The 27775-nt window shown below is 43.2% G+C and overlaps 2 protein-coding genes across 2 annotated transcripts; one reads left to right on the forward strand and one right to left on the reverse strand.

Annotated features, from left to right (window-relative positions):
• Positions 1-3592: 3592 nt before the first annotated feature.
• hrasa (HRas proto-oncogene, GTPase a) lies at positions 3593-17759 on the reverse strand. Its single transcript, XM_080842142.1, has 6 exons — positions 17525-17759; positions 10486-10603; positions 9990-10168; positions 7600-7759; positions 6479-6603; positions 3593-5753 (listed from the first exon to the last, which is right to left on the reverse strand). The coding sequence occupies exons 2-5, from the start codon at positions 10594-10596 to the stop codon at positions 6484-6486; spliced, it is 570 nt and encodes a 189-aa protein (XP_080698268.1). The 5' UTR covers positions 10597-10603; positions 17525-17759; the 3' UTR covers positions 3593-5753; positions 6479-6483.
• Positions 17760-18732: 973 nt separating this feature from the next.
• On the forward strand, positions 18733-27096 carry lrrc56 (leucine rich repeat containing 56; the record flags this gene model as incomplete). Its single annotated transcript, XM_080842651.1, has 12 exons — positions 18733-18888; positions 18982-19069; positions 19449-19509; positions 20734-20830; positions 21106-21318; positions 22753-22924; positions 23171-23359; positions 23667-23734; positions 24454-24599; positions 24719-24897; positions 25816-26074; positions 26919-27096. The coding sequence occupies 12 exons, from the start codon at positions 18733-18735 to the stop codon at positions 27094-27096; spliced, it is 1806 nt and encodes a 601-aa protein (XP_080698777.1).
• Between the last annotated feature and the right edge of the window lie 679 nt (positions 27097-27775).

Here is a 27775-nt window from a genome sequence, read left to right on the forward strand (position 1 = left end):
ATGTCTTTCGAGAGGTAAAGTTCCTACTGTTATACTAAAATATGAGATGTAAAATATGCAAATATGATGTAAACAAGAGTAGAAAAGACCTTTCAGGCGTAACTTTATTATGCCAAGAATTATTGCATACAAATGCAAAGGAATGGCACATTCTTGTCATATTAATGCCAATGTTCTCAGGTATAAAACATTAAATTGGACATACATACAAAACAAATTTAGAAATAAGATAGAAATCTGATAGATAGAAAAGTTAAGTTTACAAAAACATGATCCACCTGTGGAGGTTTCATTGGCACTAATAGAACCAAGAGTTATAAAGCATATCCACCTTCACAATGACCCCCCCACCCAAGGAATAAAAAAACAACACATAAAACTATACAAGCCTTTCAAAATATCAACTTACCTGCAGGTGAATTAAACATTGAGCAAATATAATGCGCACACAAAACTGAAGATTCACAAGACTGTGAAATAGGCTATAGCTAACTAGCAACATGTTTCATTTTCCCTCTGGATAGGAAGGCCATCATCTTGTCTTAGTAGCATGTATGAGTATCCCTCTGGGGTTGAATGTATATTGGAATGCCTCTGCACTGCTGCACCTAAAACAGTGACGGTACAACATTTATTAACGTAAACATTGAATAGTCATATGTGTAAATCCCCACAGCTGTGTAAGGACAGAAAGAGAACAGAAGGTAGGAGTAGAAGATTTGTTTGTTTGTCCTCCTAAACTTTTGGTCATTAAACACAATCATTTAAAAACAGAGGCAAAAATACATACCTCCTAATCAATTCGCTTAGTGTTTGGGATCAGAGATCTGATACTTTTTATGATACAGTCCTGACTATTGTTTTGAAACAGTCCCCCTGCCAGAAGCAACTAGACTCTCATGTGTACATTATTCAGAGGTCAATCGACTTTCTCTCTCCTGAATCCTTAAACAGAGAGATGAGCACAGAGAGAAAGCTAAAGAGTGTGAATTATATTCTTACAGTTCGATTGAGACTCTTCTTTGGTGGGACGCAGGCAGACTGGAAGACTCTCCCCAAACGTGAGCGATATCACCTGGATCAGACTGTGCAGGTCACATGCAGTCTGTTGTGGCAAGAGATACAGTAGTTAGTCAGCTGAAAAGGTGAGGGAAGAAGGAGAACAGCTGTGGGTAAATTAATATAACATGTTGTAAAAAAAAAATAAGAATTGTAGAATTAGTATATCATCTACCAAACCTAGTCTTAGAGCTTCTCCCTGTGTGAACTCACATGTCTCCAGTCATTAAGGTAGGGCAGCAGTATCTGGCCATTGCTGTTGACATGCTTTCCCGGCAGGAGCATCATCTCACAGGTGGGTTTCACATAGCAGAGAGGGGCAGTGCGAGGGTAACTCTCATCGAGCCACAAACTCACAGGAATGTTATATCCTTTGCCTGTGACAGGAGGATTCAATTGACTTCATGTTGTGAAATACAAAACTTCTCCCATGTCACTATTTGACCAGGCAATAAAAAGGTTTTGGTGGTGGTTGGTCATAAAAAATAGAACAGTATGCTGTTGTATGTCATCTTGAAAATGTAAATCAAGCCTTACCGCCATAGTACATCAGAATGGTTCCAGACAGGCTAAGAAGGTTCTTGGTGGTGCCATCATTGAAAACTAGAGGATAATTGTTCCAGTTGGTTTAATTACTTTAGAAAGTAGAACCAATTGTGTATGGAATTTCAGACATGATTTTTATTAAAAAATTTGCCAGAATGATCCAAACATTATCAATAATGATCCAAACATTATCAATAATGAACCAGACATTATCAATAACATACCAAATTTGTCCATGACTGGCACAAGGTGCTTGTTTTGAGAAACGGCAGTGAGGATTTCAGCAATAACTTCTTTCTTATGATTATATTTCTACAGGATCCCAAACATAAACACAGACTATCAGGGTTAAAACCAACAGTTAACAACTCTTGTCAATGTTGTATTGAATGCTCAAATATTATATATTGTATATCTGTTGACAAATACAGAAGAGACAACAATGATGGAAAGCAAGATAAAATCTGTTAAAATATGAGATTTCTTGAAATTTAGTTTAAAGAACAATCATACATTACCTTGGGCAATATTTTGCTCAGTGTGGAGGAAGTTACAGACATGGTGGCATCAACTTTCTACCTGTCTAAGGTAAGACAACTTAGAAGTAGAACATAGAAGTGTTTGTTCACGGCTTTAGAGTGAAAACCTTGCTTTCTTTCGACTGCTTTGGTCAGTGACCTCATATTTATTACTGGTTTATAGCTTTATAACTAAGCAACCACCAATGAGATACGTCACCAGTCAGTTAGATGGGTGGTAACTTTGGTCAATGTGCACTAGGCCAGTTTGGATCACTTACAAGGAAGTAGACTCAGAGGATAGCAAGTAAACAAATTCATTTTTCACTGTATATTTTTTCATTATAAATAATGTTTCCATGATATAAAGACTCAATTTTCATTACAAGTTTTCTTACAGTTCTCTCAGATACCTAAGTATGTCCCAAATCATCAGTGTTTGAGTAATAATTTATTGCCAAACATTCAGTTGTTCATTGACAGCAGTCAATAAGATGCCATAATCAAATCACTTATCAAATCATGTGAGCACTAATTTAGGTTATTTGAACATTAGGTTTTGCCATTTGGATAGTTGCACTAAAAGACATGCATCCAAACCAACAGGAAACCGTGCATAGACACACTACCATCCTAAATCCACCATAAAACAGGCTATTGACATTGTGATAAACATCAGCACGCGACCTGCTTTACCGTAAGCTTTAACTACAGCTAGCCTCCTTTTTCTTAACAAAAACAAAAATCAAAGGCATGAATAATTTATATAAATAAGAATTTGGGACAGAGACACAGTGATGCAATGTCTAATGTGAAATAATACTATGGGAGATTTCTGAGGCGTAATGTGGTATTTCACACACACTTTCTCCCCACAGCAGTGACACAAAACTGTCTTTCATTTTAAAAACGACATTTAAGTGTTGACATAAAACTTTGAAAATGTTTGCTCAAAGTGAAATGTACTATTAGTTATGCTAAGGTTAGTAATGGCCAGAGGGTGGCAGTGTACTATTGGGTGTATACTTGGGGTCCTTTTGGTTCCGTCACTGATCATGACTTACAAACACCCAGCAATCATAGGGGTTGTCATGATAGGTATTGTAATGATAAATTAGAAAAGTAATGATACAACAACAAATGCCACATATGACTGCTAAAGATATACGGTTGAATTTCACTTGTTGTAAAGGAAATTGATGAGCCAAGTCAATAGTCATCCTCACAAGCTATTTTAACACTGTGTCCAAACTTACCTTGATAGAGTCTCTTCACAATTGGATTCAGAGATTATGCAGTGCTTTTTCAATGTGTTCAGTTTGTATGCTATCCAAGAAAGAATCTCTTCAAAGGTCAAATCTTCAAAAGGTTCTTGTGGTCAGGACTATAAATTGCATCATGGATCAGTAAAAATCACAGGCAAGATGTGCGTCACAGATGGTTTATTTCCATTCTTTTATGTACTCAGACAGTATTATTTATATTGCACCAAACCTCTAATATCTACAATGCAGCCTTTCATTATACCATATCCTTGGAATACACAGCCACTAAAATGTATTTTTTTTTTTTTTGACTGACACCTAGTTTTGATCCTTGTGCTAAAAATCGAAATTCTCATGAATTAATGAGACTGCACAGAGCAACCACATGCTGCTCCAGTATCTTTAGCATCCTTGACAAACTGTGAACATTTGGAAAAGAAAGATAAAAATACTCATCTAGGCCCTACATGAGGCTTAGCAACTGCCTGAAGAGGCAAAAGAGAGTGGTCTTTTTATACCATGATCTCACAAGGTTTTTTTAGTTCCAAAAAAAGTGATTTAACCCCAATTGAACATGACAAATTGTGAACATACATTCCAGTTCCAGCGACATACTGGAGTTCTGGAGTTCAAAAGAGTTCTTTCGGGGCCACACCAAAGAATATGAGGCATGCTAAATCACCATTATGGATCTCAACCCTTTTAGGGGACTCTGGGTGCTGTTTCCTGTATGCTGTTTCAACAAGAGTTTCCACACTTGTTTAGGGCCCTGAATTCCTTTCATTTCACACGGTCTAGTATGTTTTTACCACACCCTCAACCCTCTTCCCAGACTAGGCACCAAAGCAGCCAAATCAACCATGGCCAAGCGAAGCATTTTCTGACCTGAAGATGACCGTGACACATGTGGTGCCGTAAACCTGACCATTCTTGAGTAATTTGCCTGCTGCACTATACTACCAACTAGACCACAGGAGAGCACTTCTTTTTTTAAGGCGCTATATGTGGAATTATTTCAGCATCTACACGAGGTAAACAAATGCTAAAACAGCCTGGGACAACTATATTCAGAATTACTGTAATTGTAATGTTGAGACACGCACTCTTTTTTTATTAAGATTTGGCATTAATTTGTTACTGCATGTCTGCTCAAAAACTACACTGCAGACAGTGTTTTTGACACGGTTATGTATTTTTACAGGAGACACACCCTGTGGGTCAAAACTGCAATGATGATGAAAGCTTGCTCAAAACGCTCCAAGTCAGCTTCTAAATGACTAACCATTTTCTGTTCTGAAAGCTAGCTTCCATAGCATGAATGTTGCTCTGTGCAGTATTTCAATGTTAACTTTTATATGTTTCCCCATGTCTCAACAACCAAAAGGGCACAGGGTGAGTACAGTCACCTTTAAATGAGCCCTTCAGGCAAAGTCTGTGAGAATGCCCCTGTGGACCCTGGGACATTGGAACAGTAAGATGTTTTGTCCCAATGAAAGCAGAACTCTAAAACTCCATTTAAATGCGTACTTGACCACTAACAAAACACTCCTTCTCACTCACACTCACACACACTCACACACACACACACACACACACACACACACACACACACACACACACACACACACACACACACACACACACTATCTTCAACCTTGCAGGGGTATCATGATCACTTCTAACAACAACACAAATGTTACCTTGTTAACTGTTTAAAGGTTAAGCACAAAAAAATCCATTATGGCTAAGACAGTCAAATGGGGGCATGACCCCTGTTTGGAATTCGACCATCAGGCTCAGTCTTCTGCTGGCTGGGGCCCTGTGGAGGTTTGGGTGTGTACAAGATCCTTTCCTGAAGAGTTCCAGAGGGGGCGGGGTTCCTGGGGTGAGGTCACTACAGTCCAGTCCAGTCGCCAAAAAGGCGCGGAGTTCGCTTTTCACAATGCAGAACAAGGAGTCAAGCAAGCCCCCAGTCCATTTAAGACCAGTGTTGAGACTTTTTTTTTTTTTTTTTTTTAAATCAGTAATAACTTAGGTTGAAATCCTTGGATCTGTCCAGTATGAGTACACTGGGGTAAAATAATAATCAGACAAAGTCATTAGTGGTGTTTGTGTGGAAGGTGCGGACCCAGGAGGGGGGAGGTGGGTGAGCGTCTGGGGTGGATGGTCTTCACTGCCTCCCTCCCCTAGTCTCTGTGTGACAGTCAGCTTGTTGCCTTGCTCGCTCTTCATGACAAGTCTCTAGTTTTGTTTTTCCGGTTGTTGTTCCCATAGCGCCGTACATCCTCGTGGTCCATCTTCCGGGTCTTTTTCATGGGCACAGAGCTGTATATGTAGGTCCACTCCTCACCCCCAGGTGGGTTAGCTATGGAGCACGAGAGAGAGAGAGAGAGAGAGAGAGAGAGAGAGAGAGAGAGAGAGAGAGAGAGAGAGAGAGAGGTGTCAGTGTGTACAAGCCATACAGAGGCTAAATCTTCCAGGTTATCCACATTATGCAACAAATCACGGGCACACGCATGGTTCCTAGACCAGAACAACACACACATGCACACACACCTAAAGCACATACTGGTATACAACACACATCAGGACAGTGTGAGGACGAGGACATGGAACTGTGTGCCACTGTTGACCAGGAGAGAGAAATCACTTCTACAATTATATGGTCATTTGGTATTGGGCTCATGTCAGCATATTTGATGCAGCCATATCGCCTCATATGAGCAATACTGCTGAGAACTCATTTAGAGGGGCTGATATCATCCTCTCGCTTCTCTGGATGACATCTCTGGTTTCTGGCATCTGTTTCTAGGTCCCTGTGCTCTGTGTCGACACAGTTCTCAAATATTTTCCTCCTGTAATGCATACTTTTGTGAACTTGCCCTCCCAAAGAGTTTCCAACATGTTCAATTCTAAATAAACTTTTCCTGAGAGGGAGGAAAAAAAAAATCTTGTGTTGACCATGAAATCCTCGTTGACAAGCTCCTGCAGAGGTTAAGACTGCAGCAGACAGCTGGCTGGCTGGCTGGCTGAAGCACACACACACACACACACACACACACACACACACACACACACACACACACACACCTTCATCAAGACACCACGCAGCGGCAGCTCAGGCAGTCTTGTCCGCTCTCGTCTGGTGGGTTCAGCTTCCGTAATTTGTGCTGTCGAATCTCGCGGACCAGTGTGTAGAAAGCGTCCTCCACTCCCTGCAGAGAGCAACATTAGCGAAGGAGTCAGAAGAGATGCAGACAGCCAGACAGACCACGATGCAGAGAGGGGCTGAGATACTGTCATGGTCATACAGAGGTACAGTAGCACCTGAACTCACTGCTGTATATTTAGGAAACATTCATTCATTTAGGATTGGCTAATTAAATCAGCTTTAATATATAACATTATATAAAATATATGGGGTCTGTACAATTACGCAACATGATTTCTAACAGTGTGGTGAATATTTTGATTTGCAGTGGACAGATGGATGGCTTTTTAAAACGAATAAATATCGGAAAGGAGCTTTCAGAGGAAAACTGGACAGGAAATAGGCCTGGTTAGTCCTTCTCTCCACCTCAGACTTGACAAGCTCTGAAGCAGAAGCACTCTGCCTCCTCGCAAGGCCTTGGACACAGACGGACCAGTGCAGCTCAGCTTGGCAATGACTCATCGCCTGCAGTGTTATAAAATGCCCCAAGCATCATGCATCATCCTCTGAGTGTGTGCACATTTGATTTAGTGTGTGTGTGTGTGTGTGTGTGTGTGCGCGTCTCAGGAAGCAGCAATGTATCTGAATCTGTATATCACACAGAGCCCTTTTAAAATATTATAATACAATTTATCATTTTCTATTGGAAATTAATGACATAAGTGCCATTTCAGAGCAATGTTGATAGCTGACAGGTTTCCAGGAATAGGACCAAGTCCTTTGGTTTTCAGAAGGGCGTGCAAGGATGCCAGAGCATAACTTCGCCTGGAATTATCACATACTAGTTCATCGCTATATACACACACAGTCTCAAATGGAAACTATTATGAAAAAAAATCACTGGATGAATAGACTGGAGAAAAAAATGGATGAAGGTGTGCTGCAGTATATTGTGAAGACCCAACCAAGGGCCAAGAGCTCTCCACTAGAAAAAGAAAACTGCTATGTGTGTGTGGGGAGACAGGAGATGGCTGGCAACATTCTTGCATGAAAGCGCTACCTGACGGGTCTTGGCTGAGGTCTCGATGTAGGGGATGTTGTAGCTGCGGGCGAGCTCTTGTGCTTGCCGCGTGTCGACAGTCCGAGACGGCAGGTCACACTTATTACCCACAAGCACCATGGGCACGTCGTCCGAGTCCTTCACCCGTTTGATCTGTTCCCTGCAGGGGGAACATGCACAGTATTAAAAGGTCTGCCTAAAGATCTGAGTTTGGATTTTTGCTGATGTGAATTCTGACTAAACAGCGGCTTTTGTATGCCTTTATTGCCCTCCCTCCACTTCCCAGTAATACATAAACACATTAACATGTGCTTAAATTGGATTGTGTACAGTTTCAGGAATATGAACTACTGTTAATTGGATTGTGTACAGTTTCAGGAGTATGAACTAGTGTAAATTGGATTGTGTACAGTTTCAGGAATATGAACTACTGTAAATTGGATTGTGTACAGTTTCAGGAATATGAACTACTGTAACAGTCACTGCAGGTCTGCAGTGCAATGAGAAGGCTTAGCTTAGGTTTGAGAGGCAATGTCCTTAAAGGTGCATTAAGGATTAATAGCTATTCGCTAAAGGTATGCTAGCAGCTAAAACTAACGAAATCTCTTGAAATGTGCTGACTTTGACATTATGACAAACTAATTACTCAACGACTGTCCTTACACAGTCAAACATCAATCATGTGCAACACAAGACTAAGCAAGACAGTAAATAAGCTACTTACTAGATCGGCAGAAGGTAATCAAAGTCAGGTCGGCGGGCATCGGCAGGCAAAACTACAGAAGGCAGTTATATGCCTATCGACCCTGCTATGCCATTGGCACGGACGCAATTCTCCATATTAAAAGTCATTGTAGCGCCCCAATTTTTTTTAAGCTGTTATTTTAAGGTTAAACTGCTTATCCTAACCCTAATCCTGAAGCATAATTGTTGCATATTGTGCCTTTAATGCCAGATCAAGTCACTGAGTGGTGCACGACCTTGATGAATTGCTCTGCACCATACGAATCAGGGAAGTGCAGGTATGAACATCTACTTCACTATATGTGTGAGTACGTGTTTAAGTGAGACTAAGAGAAAGATAGAGAGATTGGATTTGAGTGTAAATTGGTGTAAGGGAAGGCCCACCCGTGGCTGGGCTGGGCACAGACTTCAATGAGCCGGCTAACACAAACACAATAACACGGCAGTAAATTGCAGCTACACCTAACACAATTACCTAATGACAACACAGCCTAAACAAAGACACTGTGTATTCATGCCGCCGGCCTCAGCCTCCACTGCACTGGTCACATCCATTTTTAGCGTTGGGTATGGCAGTGTATGTGTGTGTGTGTGTGTGTGTGTGAGAGAGAGAGAGAGACCAGGAATGAGTAGAAGAAAAGAGCAGCGTTGAATCCACTGATGTATTTCTGTGGGACTACTCAGCAGGAGCAGGGAGAGAAGTGGCGTGGTGATGCAACATTTGGACGACGTGCAACCCTTCACTCATACTCCTCACCATGAAAATCCTCCAAGATTTTCAACATTCAATTCAAGAGACATTTAAACACAAAGCACAAGCTTTGAAGCAACAACACTAGGAGCTTTTTCCATTTTTTAGCAAGTGTTTTGATATAGTTTTACATAAATTCCTATGTAGTATATAGTTTCATGATATATTTATATAGCTTTGGCATCATCCTCAATTTCATTGGAATTGTATATGGTCACATCAAGGACAGATAAACAGACCAGCAGTTCCCACTAGCTTGCTATGCACTTCATAGCTCTGTAATCTGGGCTGGTGCAGCCTGCATGCCTTTGGGGTAGTTACTCTCAGACCAACACTCTTTACTGCTGCTTTAATAGGATTCTCCCCTTCCTCCCTCCATCCTCTCCTGTCCTTCATGTTTCCTCTTCGGTTTTCCCTCTCTGTCTCTAAGTCTCGACAGGAGGATCGATGTCACTGGCTCTAAAATGTAATCCTTCACTTGGAGGCGATGCTTTCTTTAGCTCTGATGAATGTAGGATCTGCAGCCATACCGTTGGCGTGCCACTATCCCTGTACAGTCCCAGATGCTCCTGATCCCCTGTACTGTCTTCTTGTCCTCCTACAGCTTGTCCAGTCCTGTCCCCCTAAATCTGTTCATGACAACACACTGCTTTGACATACTACTACATACTGAGGCTGACATACTACTGTAACATGAAAGCTGGGTGGGTGGGGGGGGGGGGGGGGGGGTAAAAATGGACAAGACCATTCCAGATGGTCGAAACATTCCAACCTGTAGCTTCCAGGCACAGGCACATGTGTACAGGCGTGTGCACGCGCACACACACACACACACACACACACACACACACGCACAGTCGCACACACACACACGCACACACATATACACACACACCTGTACTGGTGAATGTCTTCAAAGGACTTGGTGTTGTTGATGGCAAAGACACAGAGGAAGCCCTCCCCTGTCCTCATGTACTGGTCCCTCATGGCGCTGTACTCCTCCTGACCTGCAGTGTCCAAGATGTCCAGCAGACACGTCTCCCCGTCAATCACCACCTGCTTCCTGTAAGAGTCCTGCAGAGGGCGAAGTCTCATCAGAGCAGTAGTGGCAACATTCCTTCATTCACCAGCAAAATAATGTTACGCTACTCAATTTATAACAGATTTATAAATATATCATTAATATAAAACAAAAAGGGGCACGAGATATATATCATTTTCATCCCTCAGACTTGAACATATCAAATGGGCTTCTATGATGTCTAAGTCTACAGAGTCTACATATCTAACAGTAACAGTAGCCACTATGCCAATAATTAAACGCATACACTACTGTGGGTGAAAATAATGGAAAACATGCACACACACGCACGCACGCACGCGCACATTACCTCTATGGTGGGGTCATATTCGTCCACAAAGTGGTTCTGAATGAGCTGGATGGTAAGTGCGCTCTTCCCAACGCCACCAGCTCCCACCACCACCAACTTGTACTCTGTCATTTTTCACCTGAGGGGAGAAAGGGTATTCTTTAGTACAGTTAAGGCTACAGCTACGCATACTTCTAGTGTCCTCTGGCAAACTACTGCTGTTCAACTGCTCGAGACGAAGAAGCGCTGACACAGACACAGGGCTTCAGACCAACAGTTAAGCTTTATTGGACATCCTTATGAGAGGCACTGCTGGACACAAAGTCAAATTCATTCCAAATGAATCAAATTCCCCAACGTCATATTAAGACGGGGAATGAGGAGCTCATTAAAAAACAACAACAGCAGCAGCAACAACAAAATAATGCTACAGCGCTGGCTTGAGGAAACACCTGGACTCCTAATGACACCTTGCACGGCAAAGAGCAGCCCCCTTGTTCTACTGCAGCCAGCGGTCGCTGCCTCTCTGCCATGCAGCCTTAACTGCCCAGCCCTGCTTTGTCCCTGCCCGTTCCATTTCCTGTGTGGCCCGGGCACAGCCTCAAATAGGGCAGTACTTGCAGCCCGGCCATTAATGCCTGGAATGGCCACTTAAGTAATCAGGTCTGTGTTGAATCTAATATCCAGCACGAGTGCCCGCAGTGACCCCTTTCTGTGGTGCGTGCGCTCCGTTGATTGCAGGACTGCAGAGAAGCTAGCAGCTTCGCTCACTCGTGGGGGTCCTCTGGGTAGGTAGGATAAAGTAGAGCTAAAGGGCCGGGGTGAGGCAGACTCTCCCTTCAGACATCACAGGGCAGAAGATCAAGGGATTGAGTTACTCTGACTGTCAGCGGCCAAAGCCATTATTGCATTTGGTCACGGCGGCAGCCACTGCCTCATTGACAGCCTGTGTGGTCCCTGCTCATTTTAGGGACCTGAACCTGCAGTCCCAGCAGCTGAAGTCAGTTCAACGGAAAACAACAAAATCTTCATCTAGGCTGATCACCTTTTTAGTCTGAAGCTGCATCACCTCACTCCAGTACAGAACATCTCACACTCAACACACTTTTGTAAACTATTTTAGTAAGATGCCAGGCCAAAATAATAAAGACATTAAAGCAAATGAACTGATAATCCAAGTAGCAATACAGCTTAACAGTTCCTGTTTCTGTAGTGTGTGCGTCCCCAAGGGATATCTTCATAGGGCACACCCAGGGGCGAGCACATGGCAAAACAAGATGATGTGCTGTGAGGTAGCCTAACCCATTACACTCTGCACGGTATCAGGTTTCAATCAACTGAGGCTCCTAAATCAAGGTCAATAGCCCATGCTGAGTGTTCATTGGCTGTCCAGTGGTGGAGCTGCATTTAAAAGGTGCATCTGGGTAACTGTATCCTCGGACTACTCTGAATGGTGACTACGACATCGGTTAGCACCGTATCGAAAATGAGTGTCCCACTGGGTTCCTAAAGAACATAGGCAAAACTACCACAACCTCCCCAAAAATATATATTTTTACAAAACAAAACATGTCAGATTGACCAAATGTTATCCAAAGATAATTTAATGTGTAGGGGATGGGGGTAAACTACCACAATGGGGAAAGTTGAGAGACCTTTATTACAACCAGGTGCACCGTTCAATGCCCCCCTTCAGAGCGATCCCACTTCGCTGGGCAGAGGCTATTAAATATAGTAGCGCTGGTCATAAATCATAGGGCTTTTATTGAGGCATTCATTTGACTAGGGGAGCACAGAGCTGAACCCTGGATGCATGGCACAGGCTGGGCCTTTCTCCAGCATATTTATTGACAGTGACACAGCCGCAACCTGAGAGAAGTGCAGAAGGGCTCCTATTGCCACCAGTCAGTAGTACAAATCTGTGAAAAGGAGTTCAAACTAAAAAGAAAACAACAACAGAAGTATGGCAATAAATAGCAGCAAATATCACGCTCCCACTGTAGTCTTACTCTTTCCTTTGGTCGGTCACGACAAGCTCAAGCATCTATTTACTGGCCGAATACAGAGTGCACTCTTGCACTCATTGATTTAATTAATAGGCTACATACAGATACATATATGGCTATAGAGCTACTCTATTGCCAGAACCACTAATCTGTACAGTAATATAGCCTAATGGACTGTCTCTGCAATGAGGCATCTTCACTCTTCATCTCACTGTTTGTCACTATATTTGATTTTCAACTCTAGTGTAAAACTAGTGAAGGACACAATACTTTCACTTGCAAAATTTGATCGGAATAAGTTGTATGTTTAATCGGCAGCTTAGATGGTTGCTCCTTGTAAACAGGGAGGTGACATTGGTTTGTTTGTGCAGGCTTCAAACTCAAATCAACGGGAAAGAAGAATATTCTAGAGAATCTAATCTCTAACTAATCTACTTGAAAATGGCATCACCTTCACCCAGGCTAAAACATATAGGCTATATCTCATCAAGACAGAAGAACGATATCTGCCATCCTTCACTCTGACTTTCGCTGATGTAATGTGGGGTGATGTCATGGCGCACAAAGAAGAATGCCACTCTATTAGTAGAGAGGACTTCAGGGATCCTCTCAAGTCAAGCACTTTTCAAAACATAGGCGGTCTGTTGTGCATGGATTCACTCTGTTACTTATCGAGAATAATCAGATGTAATTTGTTTTTGCATCTCAGTCCAAAATGACAGATGGGCATGCCTGATTTCATTGTGACTGATAAATCGATTCATAGTAGGTAGACAGAGGGTCGCAGAAGGTAGGCTCACTTACAGAGTGCTCTAGCTTTGGGAGGACATTGGAAATAAACAGTAACAGTATATCTCAAGTAAAGGATGGAGCGTGATATGGCCTACTGTGTATGAATAGCAAACCGGTCCCTGCAACCTACACAGCTTTAGGTGCTAAACATGCCCACATGGCGGTGTCAAGTCCACAGATATTCCAGGAAATAAGGACTAAATTCATCACAGGGTGTGGCGTTAGGCTATACTCATACAAGGTCATTTGGAGACATCGGCAAAAAAAAATACAGTTGTAGGAGCTTCTCTTTATGGCAAAAGCTGCGGTTTAAAATGCTTGATAATTAATGAATGCATGAGAATGCATGTCATCTTATAATTAGTCTTCACTGTCCACAAAGCTTAAAAGCTCCCAGAGAGGTCACGCAGACCTCAAACTTAAGTGCGTTGGATGGAAACAGTAACCTGTGGTTTTAAGTGCTCTATCACTAGTGCTGAGTCTCCATCCCAACATGTCCTTTTAGTTCAGCGGAGTGACAACCATTCTTTTCACTCTAAAATGCCCCCACTCTCTCACCTTACCACGTACAAAACAGACAAAAAAAACAGACAATCGCAAGAGACACAGGGCGAGGCAGAGACAAACCCTCAGGGGACGGCTATGACGAGAAACCCTGCATCCCATGGAGAACGCACACACAACAGACCTGAGCCTGAAGATAATATGCTACAGCTTAAAGACCTGAAATGCCCACAACCACACACACTAACAAAAAGAGACAAAACAAAACATAACTCAGGTGTTTCACCTCACTGACTCCCTAAGTACGGCTCCTGTTGCGTTCAGAAACCACCATAGCTGGTCAAGCTACACTATAGCCTAGCTCAAGGTCCTGAAAGCTTCTAAAGACAATGCTGGTGCCTCATGCTTCAAGCATTGTGAACATGAAAGAGCCCTAATCATGAGGGTCTTCATTACTGCCGGAGACAGCTGAGGTGTTGCATTAGATATGAGCTGACTGCCAGACACCCCCCCCCCCCCCCCCCCCCACCCCAAAAAAACAACCAACTTCCTGCAAACTAGGCCACATGCAATGCTGATTAATAATCCACACCAACAGAAGGAAATAAATGTTTGAAACTGTCGACTTGGCTGCCACTTGCTGTCTCAGTGGGTTTTAGTGTGTTTGTGTTGTGTGAGACTTAAAGCTGAAGAGAGCCTGATCCCACTGGTAGATGCTCCCCAATGCCACCCGCCTTTCCCCCCCTTACACAGACAGAGAGTCTCTTTCCCCATGGCTCCTCCACACAAACCTGCTGCCCCTTGATGGACCTTAAGATGCATAATTAGTGCCAGGGCACAGTGTGTCTCCAAACAGGTCTTAATTAGCTCCTTTAGATATTCTGCTTGGGTCTAGAATCGAGGTAGGGGTGGTCCATTCCATACCGCGGGATTTCGGTGATAGCTTATTCTACACAGAGAGACAACATGAAACTGCACTCTGGATTTGGAGTGTGTGTGTGTGTGTGTGTGTGTGTGTGTGTGTCTGTGTGTGTCTGTGTGTGTGTGTGCGTGTGTGTGTGTCTGTGTGTCTGTGTCTGTGTGCGCTTGTGCATGCCTGTGTGTGTTCTACTGAGCACAGTTATGGTACTTACAGAGATATCTCACTTTGTGGAATAATCTCTGACCTATAGAGCCCAGCAAACACACAAGGAAAACTTCAAAGGGTTTTTATGCCCCCTTTTCCCGTAGTAACCCAATGTATGAGCTAGCTAAGCTTCTATGTTAAACTCCTCTGACATCATAGCCCTCAGAGATGTTTTTCAGAATGTTAAGACCAGGATCATTACAGAGATCCTGAACACGAATGAAGGCTTTTCTGTCACAATCACAGTAGTGCCACTGCCTTCATTTTTTCAGAGGAAAAACAAAACCAAAGCAATTAAAAATAATAAAATGTGCACAAAAGCCATGGGGTCATAGAAACTTAGGGAACCCTGCAACACTCAGCTCTGCCCGTCTGGTCATATATATAGCCTGTCACCATGAGCAGGGCAAATTAACAGTTCATTTTGAAACACTATAGTCAAGCCAGGACCTTGAGGATAATCTTACATGACAGCATACTGAGGCTTCAAGTAGGGAGCCGACGGACTACCCCACTGGAGTCCTCAGCACATAGCCACAAGGACATGGAGCACTGGAGAGGAAGAGCTAGGATCAGACAGTATTTGAATACTTAAAACCAACACCTACAGATCACAAGAAAGGGGAAAAAATCTCTGGATCTGTTCCTGATGAAATGATCGCTATTCGTAGATCAGACTGAGAACAAGTGATCCAACACTTGGTTTGTGCATTTGGAGTTGTGGATTTCAAAAAATCAAATTAGGCTAGTATTCGACGATATTTAAAGTATACTTTAATTTTACATACACAATGTTAATTCCAGTCCAATGTCTATCCAACAGCTTCAAATCTGTACGGACAAATGATGAACACACAAAAAGTGTTCCAAGGAAAACCTTGAGAGCATATCACCTGTGAAGAGCGAAAAACAAAGACAGGGTGGTAAAAATGGATACATCAGCCCTTCGATTTCTCAACCCCTTTTGAGACATTGGGCTGGTTAAAATATCCATTTTGGTACAGCTAGCAGTCTGCAGTGGGAATAATTGATTTTTAATTGAGTGATTCTGGTAAGATGAACCTCTCAAGGGACGAGAGAAGATCAAATACTGAAAGACCATCAAGTAGTCAGTACCATCTCTCGTCTCTGACATCATCTCCCAAAATAACATGCACTGAGAGGCCAGTCAGACGACACCCAAGCCATAGATGCATAGTGTGTTGACAACACTGTGGAAATGCAGTAGCTTACATTTTTGTGGGGGTTGATGTATAAACTGGCTATTATACTAAGCAAGGTTTAGGGTGTTGCATGTTTTTAAAAACACAGACAGTGACCACCAGCCTTTACTGCAGTGCTGAGATTAACTGATGGAAGACTAAAGAAGAATGTAAATAGTGCCAATAACTGTGGTTGCAGGACTTGCACAGTGCATTTCGGAGAGCCCCTTGACCCCAGATCCCCTTGCTCTGGTCCAGATAGTAAACACCAAGACTCGTAATAGCGTAGTTTACCTAAAACTACACCAGATAGACCAAATAGGGATAGGGTCAGAACTAAAACCACTCAAAAGCAACCCATCATCTCAGAATCTTTGCCTCATGAAGGCGACTGACAAAACAAATAAGCAATGTGTAATCTACTGAGAACTTCACATTACAATATCGAATTCTCCAACTTTTCAGAGTGACTGTCAATTGTCATCCAAAACGTAGGCTACCCTTCCGCTCATTCTGTTACTGATGTAAACTGATTAGAAATTAGACAAGGCGCTGCATCGTTGACCTCAGTATTGCTCATTCATGCACGTCAAGAAGCTGTGCACTCATCATAGCATTGGATTTTCTAAAGCCAAAAGGGGAGCGATTGAAGCACGATCAAATAAAACAGGATTGACCGCAAATGAAAAGGCAGAGAGCTATGCTAGTCCACTCCGATAGCGTTATTTTTGGACGATTTCAACAACGTGTCCGAGTGAATGAGCGAGTAATGGCATGTAACTTCCGCACTGTTCCATTTCACTCCTGCGGGGCGTCACCCATGTTGCCGACACCCAACTGTCACATGGAAGTGGCCAAAACTTGGCTGATTTTGATTGGCATTAGCATTGAAAATGTTAACAGAAATTCAATGGAACACTGTAGGGCTAGTAATTACAAATGAATCAAGCCCTTTCCATAACTACGCGCTCTTTACACTCCTACAAGAGATTAACCAGCCGGTGAAGTTTTTGAAAACAAGCTTAGCTTAGTTAAGCTAACATGCCAGAAACTGAAGTTATAAAATGACTGTAACGTTGCAGTTAACGAGTCCAAAATACCACCATTTACCCTGTTTAGCTTCAAACTAAATCAGCTTATTGTATCAACTGGGACATAGAGGATATGTAGTGTATGGTGAGATGTTTGTCAAAAGCCTATAGAACCTAGTGTCGAATGTAAAAATATGACAAGTAAGAGCTGCATCGCAATACTGCTGTAGCACTCAGTGCTAAAACGTAAAACATTAGATTTTTTTTCCCTCGGAGGATTATGCGGATTCATTGGGATCGGAGCTTTCCCTGGCAAAATCACAGAGCATGGTTGTTGAGCTTAAAACACGTACTGCAAATATTTTAGATATGAAGGAAGCAATAATCATGTTTACTTACGACAAATAGCACTCCTATTAGCAGAGTCGATATGATACACTTGATTACAAATGTTTCAGCAGGATTTCAACTCTCCTTGTATTCTGTTCTTAATTCAGATCCGCTTCACGTAGATGTTTATGTAAACGGAGACACGCGGGAAGGCACTTCTATTTTCGAATTCTTTTGAACATAAGGTCGATGTGTGTGGTGAGGTCAGACAGCAGCGAACAATGTGCTGTGAGAGTGCGGACTGTTGCAGCCCACGCCCAGCCCCACACGACAACACCGCCCCGGTTAGAGCGTTTGTATGAAGCCTCTGGACCACTGATTTGAGGCGATATTAGCTGTGACAATGTAATGTAGTGGTAATACAGGTGGTGTACATTAACTGAATTCTGACGAATGAACAGTGCAAATACAGGCAAATGAAAGCTATCAACAACCGTGGATTCCTCAGCATATATTTTGTTGACTTTATTTCCGGTCAAATCGTGAAATTATTGTATAGCTCCACTCTGCATGCTATACACAATGTAAAGGCATAACCCATCATTAAAATAAAGCACGTTAGGAACATGGGAGGCAAAGGGGGTTCATAAACAGGGTTCACATCAGTGGACTACAGATCCCTAGAGGCTTGGGAGACCCTCTCGCTACCGCGCGGTATCCAGGAAGTTGTGTACCGTTGTCAACCAAACTTACATGCCAAAATGTGTTAGCTGCAGAATGTTGATTCTTGACGGTGAGAAACGGTGAGGCTTACATTTCTACAAATAGTGAATTAGGCGAATATATGAGCACAACTTTGTTTTATCACCATGTCATTTCACTGAACTAAGTAAGTAAATGTGTGACAGTTTAAGACGAACGAACCCTAGGTTAATTTCAGTAGCTAGTTAGGATGTTAACTAGTTAAGTATGGATAGAAAACTAGTTAGCAATCAGATAATTAGCTAGCCCCACATCGTTAACTTCAAGTGATCAGTTCAAATAACTTAATTAACCTTTCATTTGTTTGCTTTATCTATCATCTCAAACAGATTATATTCATGAGTTAACTGACCATTTAATTTAATGAGCAGTTAGGTTTGTAGCTTGATTACCCAAGTCTTTTTATCCCACTTATTTAGGTAAGACCTATAATAATGCCATTTACTTGCATGTAGCAACTTTTGCTAAGACATTTAATTTGATTTCAAATTATTCAGGTCATTTACCTGTAAATGATGAACAGTTCTGAAGTAGCCACGTGTGCCAGTCGCCCAGGTACAGCTCGTATGTTGATAACAGAATTTGGTGGAGCCAATCAGATGAATCCCACTCCTAATAACTATGAAGATGTGGAGGTACTGGCAGAGCTTTGCCTGTCTCCAGAAAAGCTAGTAAGATTTAAGTTTTTAAAAAATTCAGTTCAACTTAAAAATGTTTATATTTATCTCACTTAGACTGACCATTAAGATACTGTGCTTTCACAGAAAGCCATGACAAATACAGAAGACCTTAGCAAAGTCACCATATTGGAGTTGTGTGTGGACACACAACACAATACCCTAGGCAATTTTGGTAAGGGAGGAATTTTATACTACAGCATGCAGATGGATCAAGGCGTTGGCAATTTGTGGAAGATTACCACATTCATTGATGGAGACTTTCCGTTAGAGTGACATGTCTTTATGGTGGAATTTATTGAAATAATGATTCTTTGTGTGATTCCTGCTACTGATAATGATTCATGTTAACACTTTAGACCTCAACCCAGCAGAGTAAAAGCCTCTTCAAGGGAGCGTGCACAGACATGAAGATATAGGGGCAACAGTGAATCACCTGCATTTAAATAAACAGAAAAAGAGTTAAACAGACTGGGTGTGGTTGGAAGTCAGTATGGATGACATCAGAGGAGACATGCGAGGAACCTTGACTTGATAATCTTATCATCTCACAGGTACCTACTTGCCCAACCTGACACAGCTGAGAATGAGCAATAGTATGATTTTTTCAGTGAGGTAAGAGTAAAACTGTTCATTTCAGTCCTCTAAGTTTCATTGTGAACAACCATCTGTCCTCTTTCTTCCTTTTCTTTTCTTTCTTTTTTTCACATTGACACAACCTAACCCGTATCAAGCATGTTTGGCTTCCTTAGTGTGTAATATTGTACATTAAAGCACATAGCCAGGTTACCTTAGACTTAGCAGAAGAACAGGCTTAGCAAACACAGGAAGGAGTCATTGTGTGTGGGTTTTTTGCTCTCTGTCCTCTCTGTGAGAGGGTCGGGTAATTAGAACCAGAGCTCAACGCTGGCCTTGGAAATCTCTGTCACGCATCCTGTGCTGTGCTGTGCTGTGCTGCGCCCTGCCTTCGTCTGAGAACACTTTGTCACTGGAATTTGGGTTTGGTCAGGTTGGGGAGGGGGGCTTTGAAGACAAAAAAGACAGAGACTCTTAATATGCCCAGGGGTCCTGTGAGCTCTGCCAAAGCTCTGTGATCGGCTACAGGTGCACAGCAGCTCTGTGGCCTGACAGGAGGCCAGTGGGGAGTGGTGGCAGGCTTCAGGGAGCAGCAAATCTGTGGTGCTTCCTGGCTGCTATGGATGCACCAGGTCATATATCTGAAAATCCTCTGCTCTGCTCCCCAGTCTCTGAGCAGGCTGGGCTTTGTGAACGAACCCATCTGGTGTGCAAGTCCACCTACCATTGACAAAATGTGGACAAAACAATTGCACTCTAATTAAGCTGTCTCTGTCTCCAATCTCGTCATGCTGACCGTCTCTGCGATCAAACTGTTTATAGGAGATTCTGAGATGGACTGATTGCATTTGCAGCTGGGTTGGTGTGTGTGCTAAGACATTGGAACGATTATGAAAATAATTCAGCATCACCCCTGACCTCCCTCCTAATACTCATGCACATGACCATTAAAGCAGATTGCATGACTTAAACGTGGAATAAGTGGGTTTAACAAGGGTTTCACTTATAGCACACTGCTGTGGGAGCGGACTTGGGTGTTCATTTGACACACTCCAACATACACAACCCTGTGTGAACTGTACAGAGCCATGGGGAAAAATAATCTGCCAGGAGTCTGTAAAGCTCTTGATATCATTTCCCGTTCAGGGGTGTTGAGGCTCTGGATAAAGTGTCGGAGTCTATTGGACACAGGAAATGGGCTTGCGAATGGCGGCGAGGAGAACGGGAGGGTGTGCTTGCTCATTGTTGTCAGTGTTTCCTCAGGGACCTCGGAACAACTCTTTCCCACCTGCAGGTCCTCTGGCTGGTCCGCTGCTGCCTGGCCGACTTGGATGGGATCCCCTCGCTCTCCTCTCTTAAGGTTTTTTTCATTATTAGTTTGAAAGCGCTGGGGCCATGGAGGGGAGGGATCATTTTTGAACCACTTGACCAAATGTTCAGTTTATGAAATGAAAAACAAATGGAAAAAACAATTACTTTGGGTTTTGTCAATACTCTTGGTTACTGTAATATTCAGCATTGATTTCATTTGATTTTGTTTGCCTTTGTTGAAGACGTGGATAGATATCCATTCTTCCACTCAGTCTTATTCTTCCTCTTGTGAGCCTCAGTTATGGAATCCCCCTTCATTTCCAGGAGCTGTACGTGGCCTACAACAACATCTCTGACCTCAGTCAGGTCAGCATGCTGGAATGCCTGGAAGTGCTTGACCTGGAGGGCAACAACGTGGACGATCTTGTGCAGGTCCAGTACCTGGGCCTGTGCAGTCAGCTGAGGACCCTGACCCTGGAGGGGAACCCTGTCTGCACCTGCCCTCGCCCAGGGGCCTCAGAGGTAAAGTGGGAGGGAGTGGAGACCATCCTGCTACTTCTGTGGCTGCCACTGCTTCTCCTTCCTCAGCCTGTTGTTGTTGGAGTCAACTTGTTTTCGTCTGCCATAGCTAGCTTCCAATCGGATTCAGACTGAGATAACCTAAAACTGTTTTTTTTTGGGATGCATGCATTCTGTCTGATTGCATAACTTCATGTCTGATGTGTGGTTGTGGTATGTAAGAAAAAAACATTACCCATGTAATTTAAATCAAACCCTCCCATACCGAAACCAAACCAGGACTAAACACCAAGTCCATCATAATCCTCTTTATACAGCGTGTGTTATTCCCCACTAATAATCAGTGGCTGGTGCTTTGGTTCTGGCGATGAGAGCATCAGATTGGGAGCCGGTTCTAAGGAGGCGATTGGGTTGATTAGATCAGCTGGCTTCAGCCTCCTCTCTGCTGTTGGATTCTGGGCGTCAGGTCCTGGCTGTGAGCCACACTCACACGCCTCATCTCTGCTGTGGGGATAGGGAGAGTAGATAATAGCCCCGCAGGTCATCAAAATGCAATTACTTACCTTAGAGACATGAAAGGCCCTGACATATATTTGATGTGGTGCTGCCGGTCTGGTTACATACTTCCTAGGAGACGTGCCTAAAAAGACATTGTCCAGGAGTGTATTTTTTATTTTTTTTAAAGGAGAGATGGGTCATAGAGTAGAGAAATCACACAATTGTATTATTGCCAAATAATTCTATAGCTTTATTGACCAAATTAAGAACATAAGATACACCTGAATTCTTAAGTTAACACATGTGAATGAGGACATAAAAGAATTAGTCTGAAACCAGAAAATATTCAAACTGATTTCTTGACACATTGATGTGGGATTGAGGAGGCAACATTGCTCGTCATTATTTCATTTCCATGGCTAAGTTTTGGCACGTAGTAATCAGTTTATTTTCACTCACTCACTCACCACTAGGAATTATGAAAGTAGGGCAGCCTGCAGTTAGGGCAAAGCCTGATTTGAATATGCATTAGTCTGCAAGAGGAGAGTAAGGGGGTGTTCTCTTTTTTTTGAACCCCTCTCTCTGGGCTTGATTTGTCATGCTAGTGAGGGCATATACAGGGACTTCTCTGTGCTAGCTTAGGCCTTACACACCGCCCTCTTCTCTGTTTTACTCAGCTGCCTCTGTTCACACGTGAAATATTAGCGGGCATACTATTCTAAAATGCCCAGAAGCAGTTGATCCTGATTCTGTTTTTACTGGTTTTACTTTTACTTGCTTAAGTGATTTTCATTAGTATGAAAAGCTCAACGCAACGTGTATTATTTTCCTCAGTAACTCATTCGCCGTAACTCACTAAATGCCTGACTGCAAGTCTTTGCCAAGCTTTGGTAGTAAATCCCTGTGGGGTCCTTGCCGTGTTAATATTCACTTCTTCTCGGACAGACGGAGAAGTACAGCTACCGGTCGGCGGTGCGGGAGCTGGTCCCACAGCTGCAGTACCTGGACGACGTCCCGGTGGAGCAGGAGGAGGTGGCAGAGAGCCGAGCTCCGGCTGACGAGGACTTGGCCCTGCTGAAGGAGTCCATTAAAGAGAATGCCTCCAGCAGCAACCTGCAGTGTTTAGGTAGCGAGAGGGAGCAGCGAGCACCCTCCTCCCTTTCTCTGTGTATGATTTCATGCCCAGAATAATTACCCAGAATATGAATCGAAACCACATAAAGCTGTAGGAATTTCAAAACTGTCAGAAGAGATAAAGCATATTGTTCATGAAGTATCCACAAGCATGCATTTCATGAGAAGAAAATACTCACTCATCACACTATATTATATTGTTTGTAGTTTGAAGAATCTTTCTCTGTTTCATCAATAGAGGACAGGGCTTCCAGTGCTTGCTCTCTCTCTAGACCCGGTTCTGCCCAGCGACCCGGTACGTCTTGCTGCCCCTCCAGTCGGCCAGGCAGCGCCAGAACTCTCTCCTCCCCAGGCTACGGTTCCAGGCCTGGCTCAGGAGAAATGGACCTGGCCGGTTCAGAACCTAACGCAAGCGAGTTAACACATGGTGAGTGTTCAAAACAGTCAAACTCGGAAATGGACATAGCTCAAGTCAGATCTTTCCTTTTAACAATTTATCAATGAAATCACCTTAATTAATGAACCATTGTGTATCCCCTTACCTCTCTATTGTTTCTGTCCCCAACTATTTTGACATCTTATCCTGGTCAGACTGGATGACACGAGTTGTGCACAACACTGCCACCCTGAGGACACTCACAGAAGTGCATAGGAGTTGACCCCTGGTTGTCTAAGCAGACAGTTCATATTATTAACACTGCCAGTAAATGTAAAGCACCTCTGTGTTCTTCCAGGAGCAGGCCGCCTACGGCTGTGTGGGAACCCTGTTCAGGCCCTAAGAGCTCGGAGACAGAAGACTACGGTGAGTCGGCTGCTGTTAAACCCGAGCAGAATTCACACACCTGCTTTGAACACAAACAAGAGCGCCCGAGGGCATGGTAATAACTATGTGATTTATTGCAATAGCCTTGCTGGGGATTAAATTGACGTCAAACGCGGATACAGCAACACTTCGAAAAAGTCATTAAGATGGGTGGGGCCCGCCACTGGCGTGGCGTTCTAGTAAAAAAATGCAGTTGCCTAATAGAGACGTGCAGCTGGGTTACAGCTGTCTCTGTCAGACCACAGCTGTTTTCTCTGCGTGGTGGGCTGGTGATGCAGGGACAGATGGGATGGTGGTACTTTGTGACGAGAGTGCACGTCCCTAGACAACTCATTTAAATGGCTGGCTTTGCTCTTAAAACTGGTCCACAGCTTACATGCAGCACCCATCTTTGTTGTGTTGTGTTTGAATCTTAATTGCTCCTTTGAGCTCTGCCTTTGTGAGATGTCACATTGGCTTAGAACTTTCAAAAGATCAGTTCGGATCGATTTAGACCGGTGTGGGTTTATGGTTTATGGCGGTGTCCTAACTATGCTATAATTTACCCAAATCAATGATTTATTTTTTGTAATAGCATGAACACAGTCAGCAGTATAAATCTATATGTGTCTGTATATGTGTAAATATATCAACCAACCTTCATTCTCCTGCTGTTTTTGCTTTCACTCTCCTCGTCCCCCTCTTGTCTCTCCCTCCAGTCCCAAGCACCGGCCCTCCCCTCCCACTCCTGCCTGTTGCCAGGCCATGTTCCAGAGCACACGTATGACACGTACGATGAATCAGACGACCGAAACCGCAGTGACGTGTTCGCAGAGCTTCGTGCTTGGAGAAAAGAGCATAACAAGTACTGCCTAACTGACTGACCTTTTACACAAGACTGACATGCACTTGTCACCTATTTCTGAAATGTCTGTGTGTGTGTGTGTGTGTGTGTGTGTGTGTGTGTGTTTGTGTGTTTGACAGGCGGCTACTTGCCATTGAGAAGGATCGCCAACCAGAGGTGATGACTATACTCCACAATGAGGAGGACTATGATGACATTAAGGACGAGGATGAAGAAGTGACAGGCCAAAGTCTAGCCAGTGATCGTGAGGAAGAAGAAGAGGAGGAGGAAATAAAAGAACGTGGAGATAAAACCAGCTGTAAACACTGGAGCAGCATAGACTCACCTGATTCCTCTTCCTTGTCTCTCTGTTCAGGTAACTCAGCAAAATCACCCTGAACCCAAACACTGTGAATGTTAAAATAGCTTATGACAGTCTTTTTAGAGGCAAACAAGACAAGGTCTGACTATTCTTTATGCCCCTTTGGTTTCAGTAGGCCTAACTCTATTGACTGAAATTTCTTGGGTCAATCGAGTTTGTTTGGCTATTTGGACAAAAAATAGTGAACGTTTAAAATATATTTAAAATGTAAGTGCACTGAATCTTTTGTTGTAGTGCCCCTGTGTTATGACCATTATTTACACACATAAGTAGCTCACACAATATGTTTGTGTAGGATTAAGTATCAGGAAGAAAGATGAGGAAAGATGGGCCAAGTAAACAGAACATTTGAATAAATAAATGCTGTTGCAGTGAGATGGGGAAAGCCAGTCTCACTTTATTTGTTAAGAGGAAACAGTTGCAGCCTCTTCCCTGTCAAGTTGAGGATGTTCTGTTGTACGCTTGAGGCCAACCAGTACCCAGGCAGCTTGCCTGACTGAAACAAGAGCCACGCTTTCAGCTTCAATATTGTCTCTCAGAATCATAAAAAATCCAGGGTTCTATGCCCCCGAGTATCAACTCTATTGTTCTGACCGTGTTGTCTGTATTGTATTTGGTATGCTGTTGGAAGGTGGTCACAGCATACCGCAGTCTTTTTACTCTGTGCTAGAGGCGGTGAGTGTGTGAGCAGGCAGCCGGCAGTAAGAGATACTAAAATACTAGAATGTTCATTGCAAGTCAGTGCAAGTGCTAACACAAAAAATGACGGGTAGCTACTAATGAATTTATGTGTGGGTTCCTCAGCTGAGCCAAAGTCAAGGCATCAGTGTTCTTCATTTAGTTTTTCTTTCTCAGACCTGTCAGAACAAGATGCCATGTCTCCTGATAATATATCCAGGCTGTCCCTCCCATCGGAGCTTATCTTAACTCCATCGCCCCCTTTGCCGCTCGCGCTGCCCTCTGCTGGCCGGAGGCTTCCTGACGCCCGTGTCCGCAGGCTCAAACACATCCAGCCCCAGCCACCATTGGCCCCCAGGCCGGCCCCGCTGGGTGCAGAGGCAGGCCCAGAGGCTGGGGAGGAGGAGGTGGGGAGGAGACACGGTCTGACGAACAGGTGCACCGATGGGTCCTGCAGACCAGCATCCAGTCCTGTGTTTCCACGACACAGAGAGCCGTGGTATGTCTACCTCAAAAAGTCCCTTTTTGTCTTAAATTAATCTCTATGCAAATTATATCCAAACATGCAAAATAGTACCTGCTAGTCTTATTCTGGGTAATACAAACAGTTTATGGGTAATACAAATAGATTCTGACAAGGAACTGTTCCTAGTATGGATAACACATTGCTGTATGGTGGAACAAGATGGATTACTTAGCTAAGAATGTGTGGTATGCAGAGGGCTGAGTTTTGGTGGGTCCATGTTAGACTTGCCACAGTGAATATGACTAGGAGAGGGATCACTGGCATCGCGATTACAAAGACTGAGGAAGAACGCAAGCAGCATAGAAATTTTCACCTCCTTTCTCTTGATGTATTTCATAGGAAAGTAATAGACTTTCACCTCCTCTATCTGGATTGATTTCTTAATATGTGAATTCAGCATACACCAACTACTTATCAGTTAGTTGTCTTGAACATTCCTATCCGTTTCATTTTTTAGACTGCGTATAACATTAATATTCAGTTCTATTCAGTTTCGGCTGGACTGGCTTTTTGTCTGCCCAAATAGGTGCTGTTCACATCTTTAACCCACTTTAAAACAATCTTTTTTGTTTTCTTTATGGAAGAGATCTTTGTTTCATAGTATGATCTCTATTTCCTGCTAACTTTCAGTCAGAATCCACTCACAGTCTTCAGATTTTTTGGCTTAAAAGATGCTCTCTTTAATGTTACCCTGTTGACATAAGCATAAGAAGAAACTGCATCAAGCATCCGTCTTTTTGTCCTTTTGTTTTAGCGTAGGGGCTGTGGGAGGATATGCTTTGTCCGCCAGTGAACATCATCAGCCAATGATATGCTCCAAGATAACAGACAGACCCACCCTGGGACGGCCCTGGACCGCTAGAGCTGCTCTCCAGAGACTCTCGAACCACTACCCACTCCTCCCCAGGAGACCCAGCACCCAGCCCAAATGAGCCCGCCAACAACTCGACCGCAGTGTGTCTTCCGAGAGCGTCATTCTGCGGTGACCATGATTACTAAAAAGGCATTCAGGGTGACAGGCGCAGCATTCGTCGCTCAGCAGTTGCTGCGCAGTAAAACATTTGGCAAACACACCCCTGTGGTCTGTTTAGCAGGACACTTTGCAGCTTCGGTGTGGAGCTATCCTCATGTTTGTGTCACATATTCTTTTTTTTCGTGTTTTGTTTTTATAATCTGTTCAAATGTTTGTTTTTTTCCTCGCTGAATTTTAAGTGCACAGTAAATTATTTTCCTGTATTTGTCTGAAGGGGACGGTATGAAATATAGTTTTTTGAAGTGAAAGAATCTGTGGTCTGTATTTGTCTGTTCTGTTTTTTTCCAAGTATGGCTTGTGCTAGCTGTGAAATCTTGTTTTGATCCACAGTGAGTGCAAACATGATCCAAGGTGATATTTGCAAACATGATCCAAGGTGATATTTGCAAACATGTAGTTTTATGAGATTAAAATGTGTTTTCGTTGTGGTCTGCATTATGTACAACGTAGCAATGATAAGATTGCACTAGTAATGTTTGTGCAAGACCGCAGGTGCTTTGTTAGATTACAGTATTTACTGTTGGATTCTATATCATCAATCAACAGGTGATTGCCGTTTACTGGAGGGGGGGTGGGGA

The sequence above is a fragment of the Sprattus sprattus genome (genome assembly GCF_963457725.1).
Source record: "Sprattus sprattus genome assembly, chromosome: 7".
NCBI lineage: Eukaryota > Metazoa > Chordata > Actinopteri > Clupeiformes > Clupeidae > Sprattus > Sprattus sprattus.

What these genes read in the sequence shown, in the direction of transcription:
- hrasa (XM_080842142.1), bottom strand. Translation starts at nt 10,596, where the DNA reads ATGACAGAGTACAAGTTGGTGGTGGTGGGAGCTGGTGGCGTTGGGAAG. An exon ending in GAAGACATTCACCAGTACAG is followed by an intron (nt 7,760 to 9,989) that starts GTGTGTGTGTAT and finishes TTCCCCCTGCAG; the next exon opens with GGAACAGATCAAACGGGTGA. An exon ending in CCTCAGCCAAGACCCGTCAG is followed by an intron (nt 6,604 to 7,599) that starts GTAGCGCTTTCA and finishes TGCTCTCTGCAG; the next exon opens with GGAGTGGAGGACGCTTTCTA.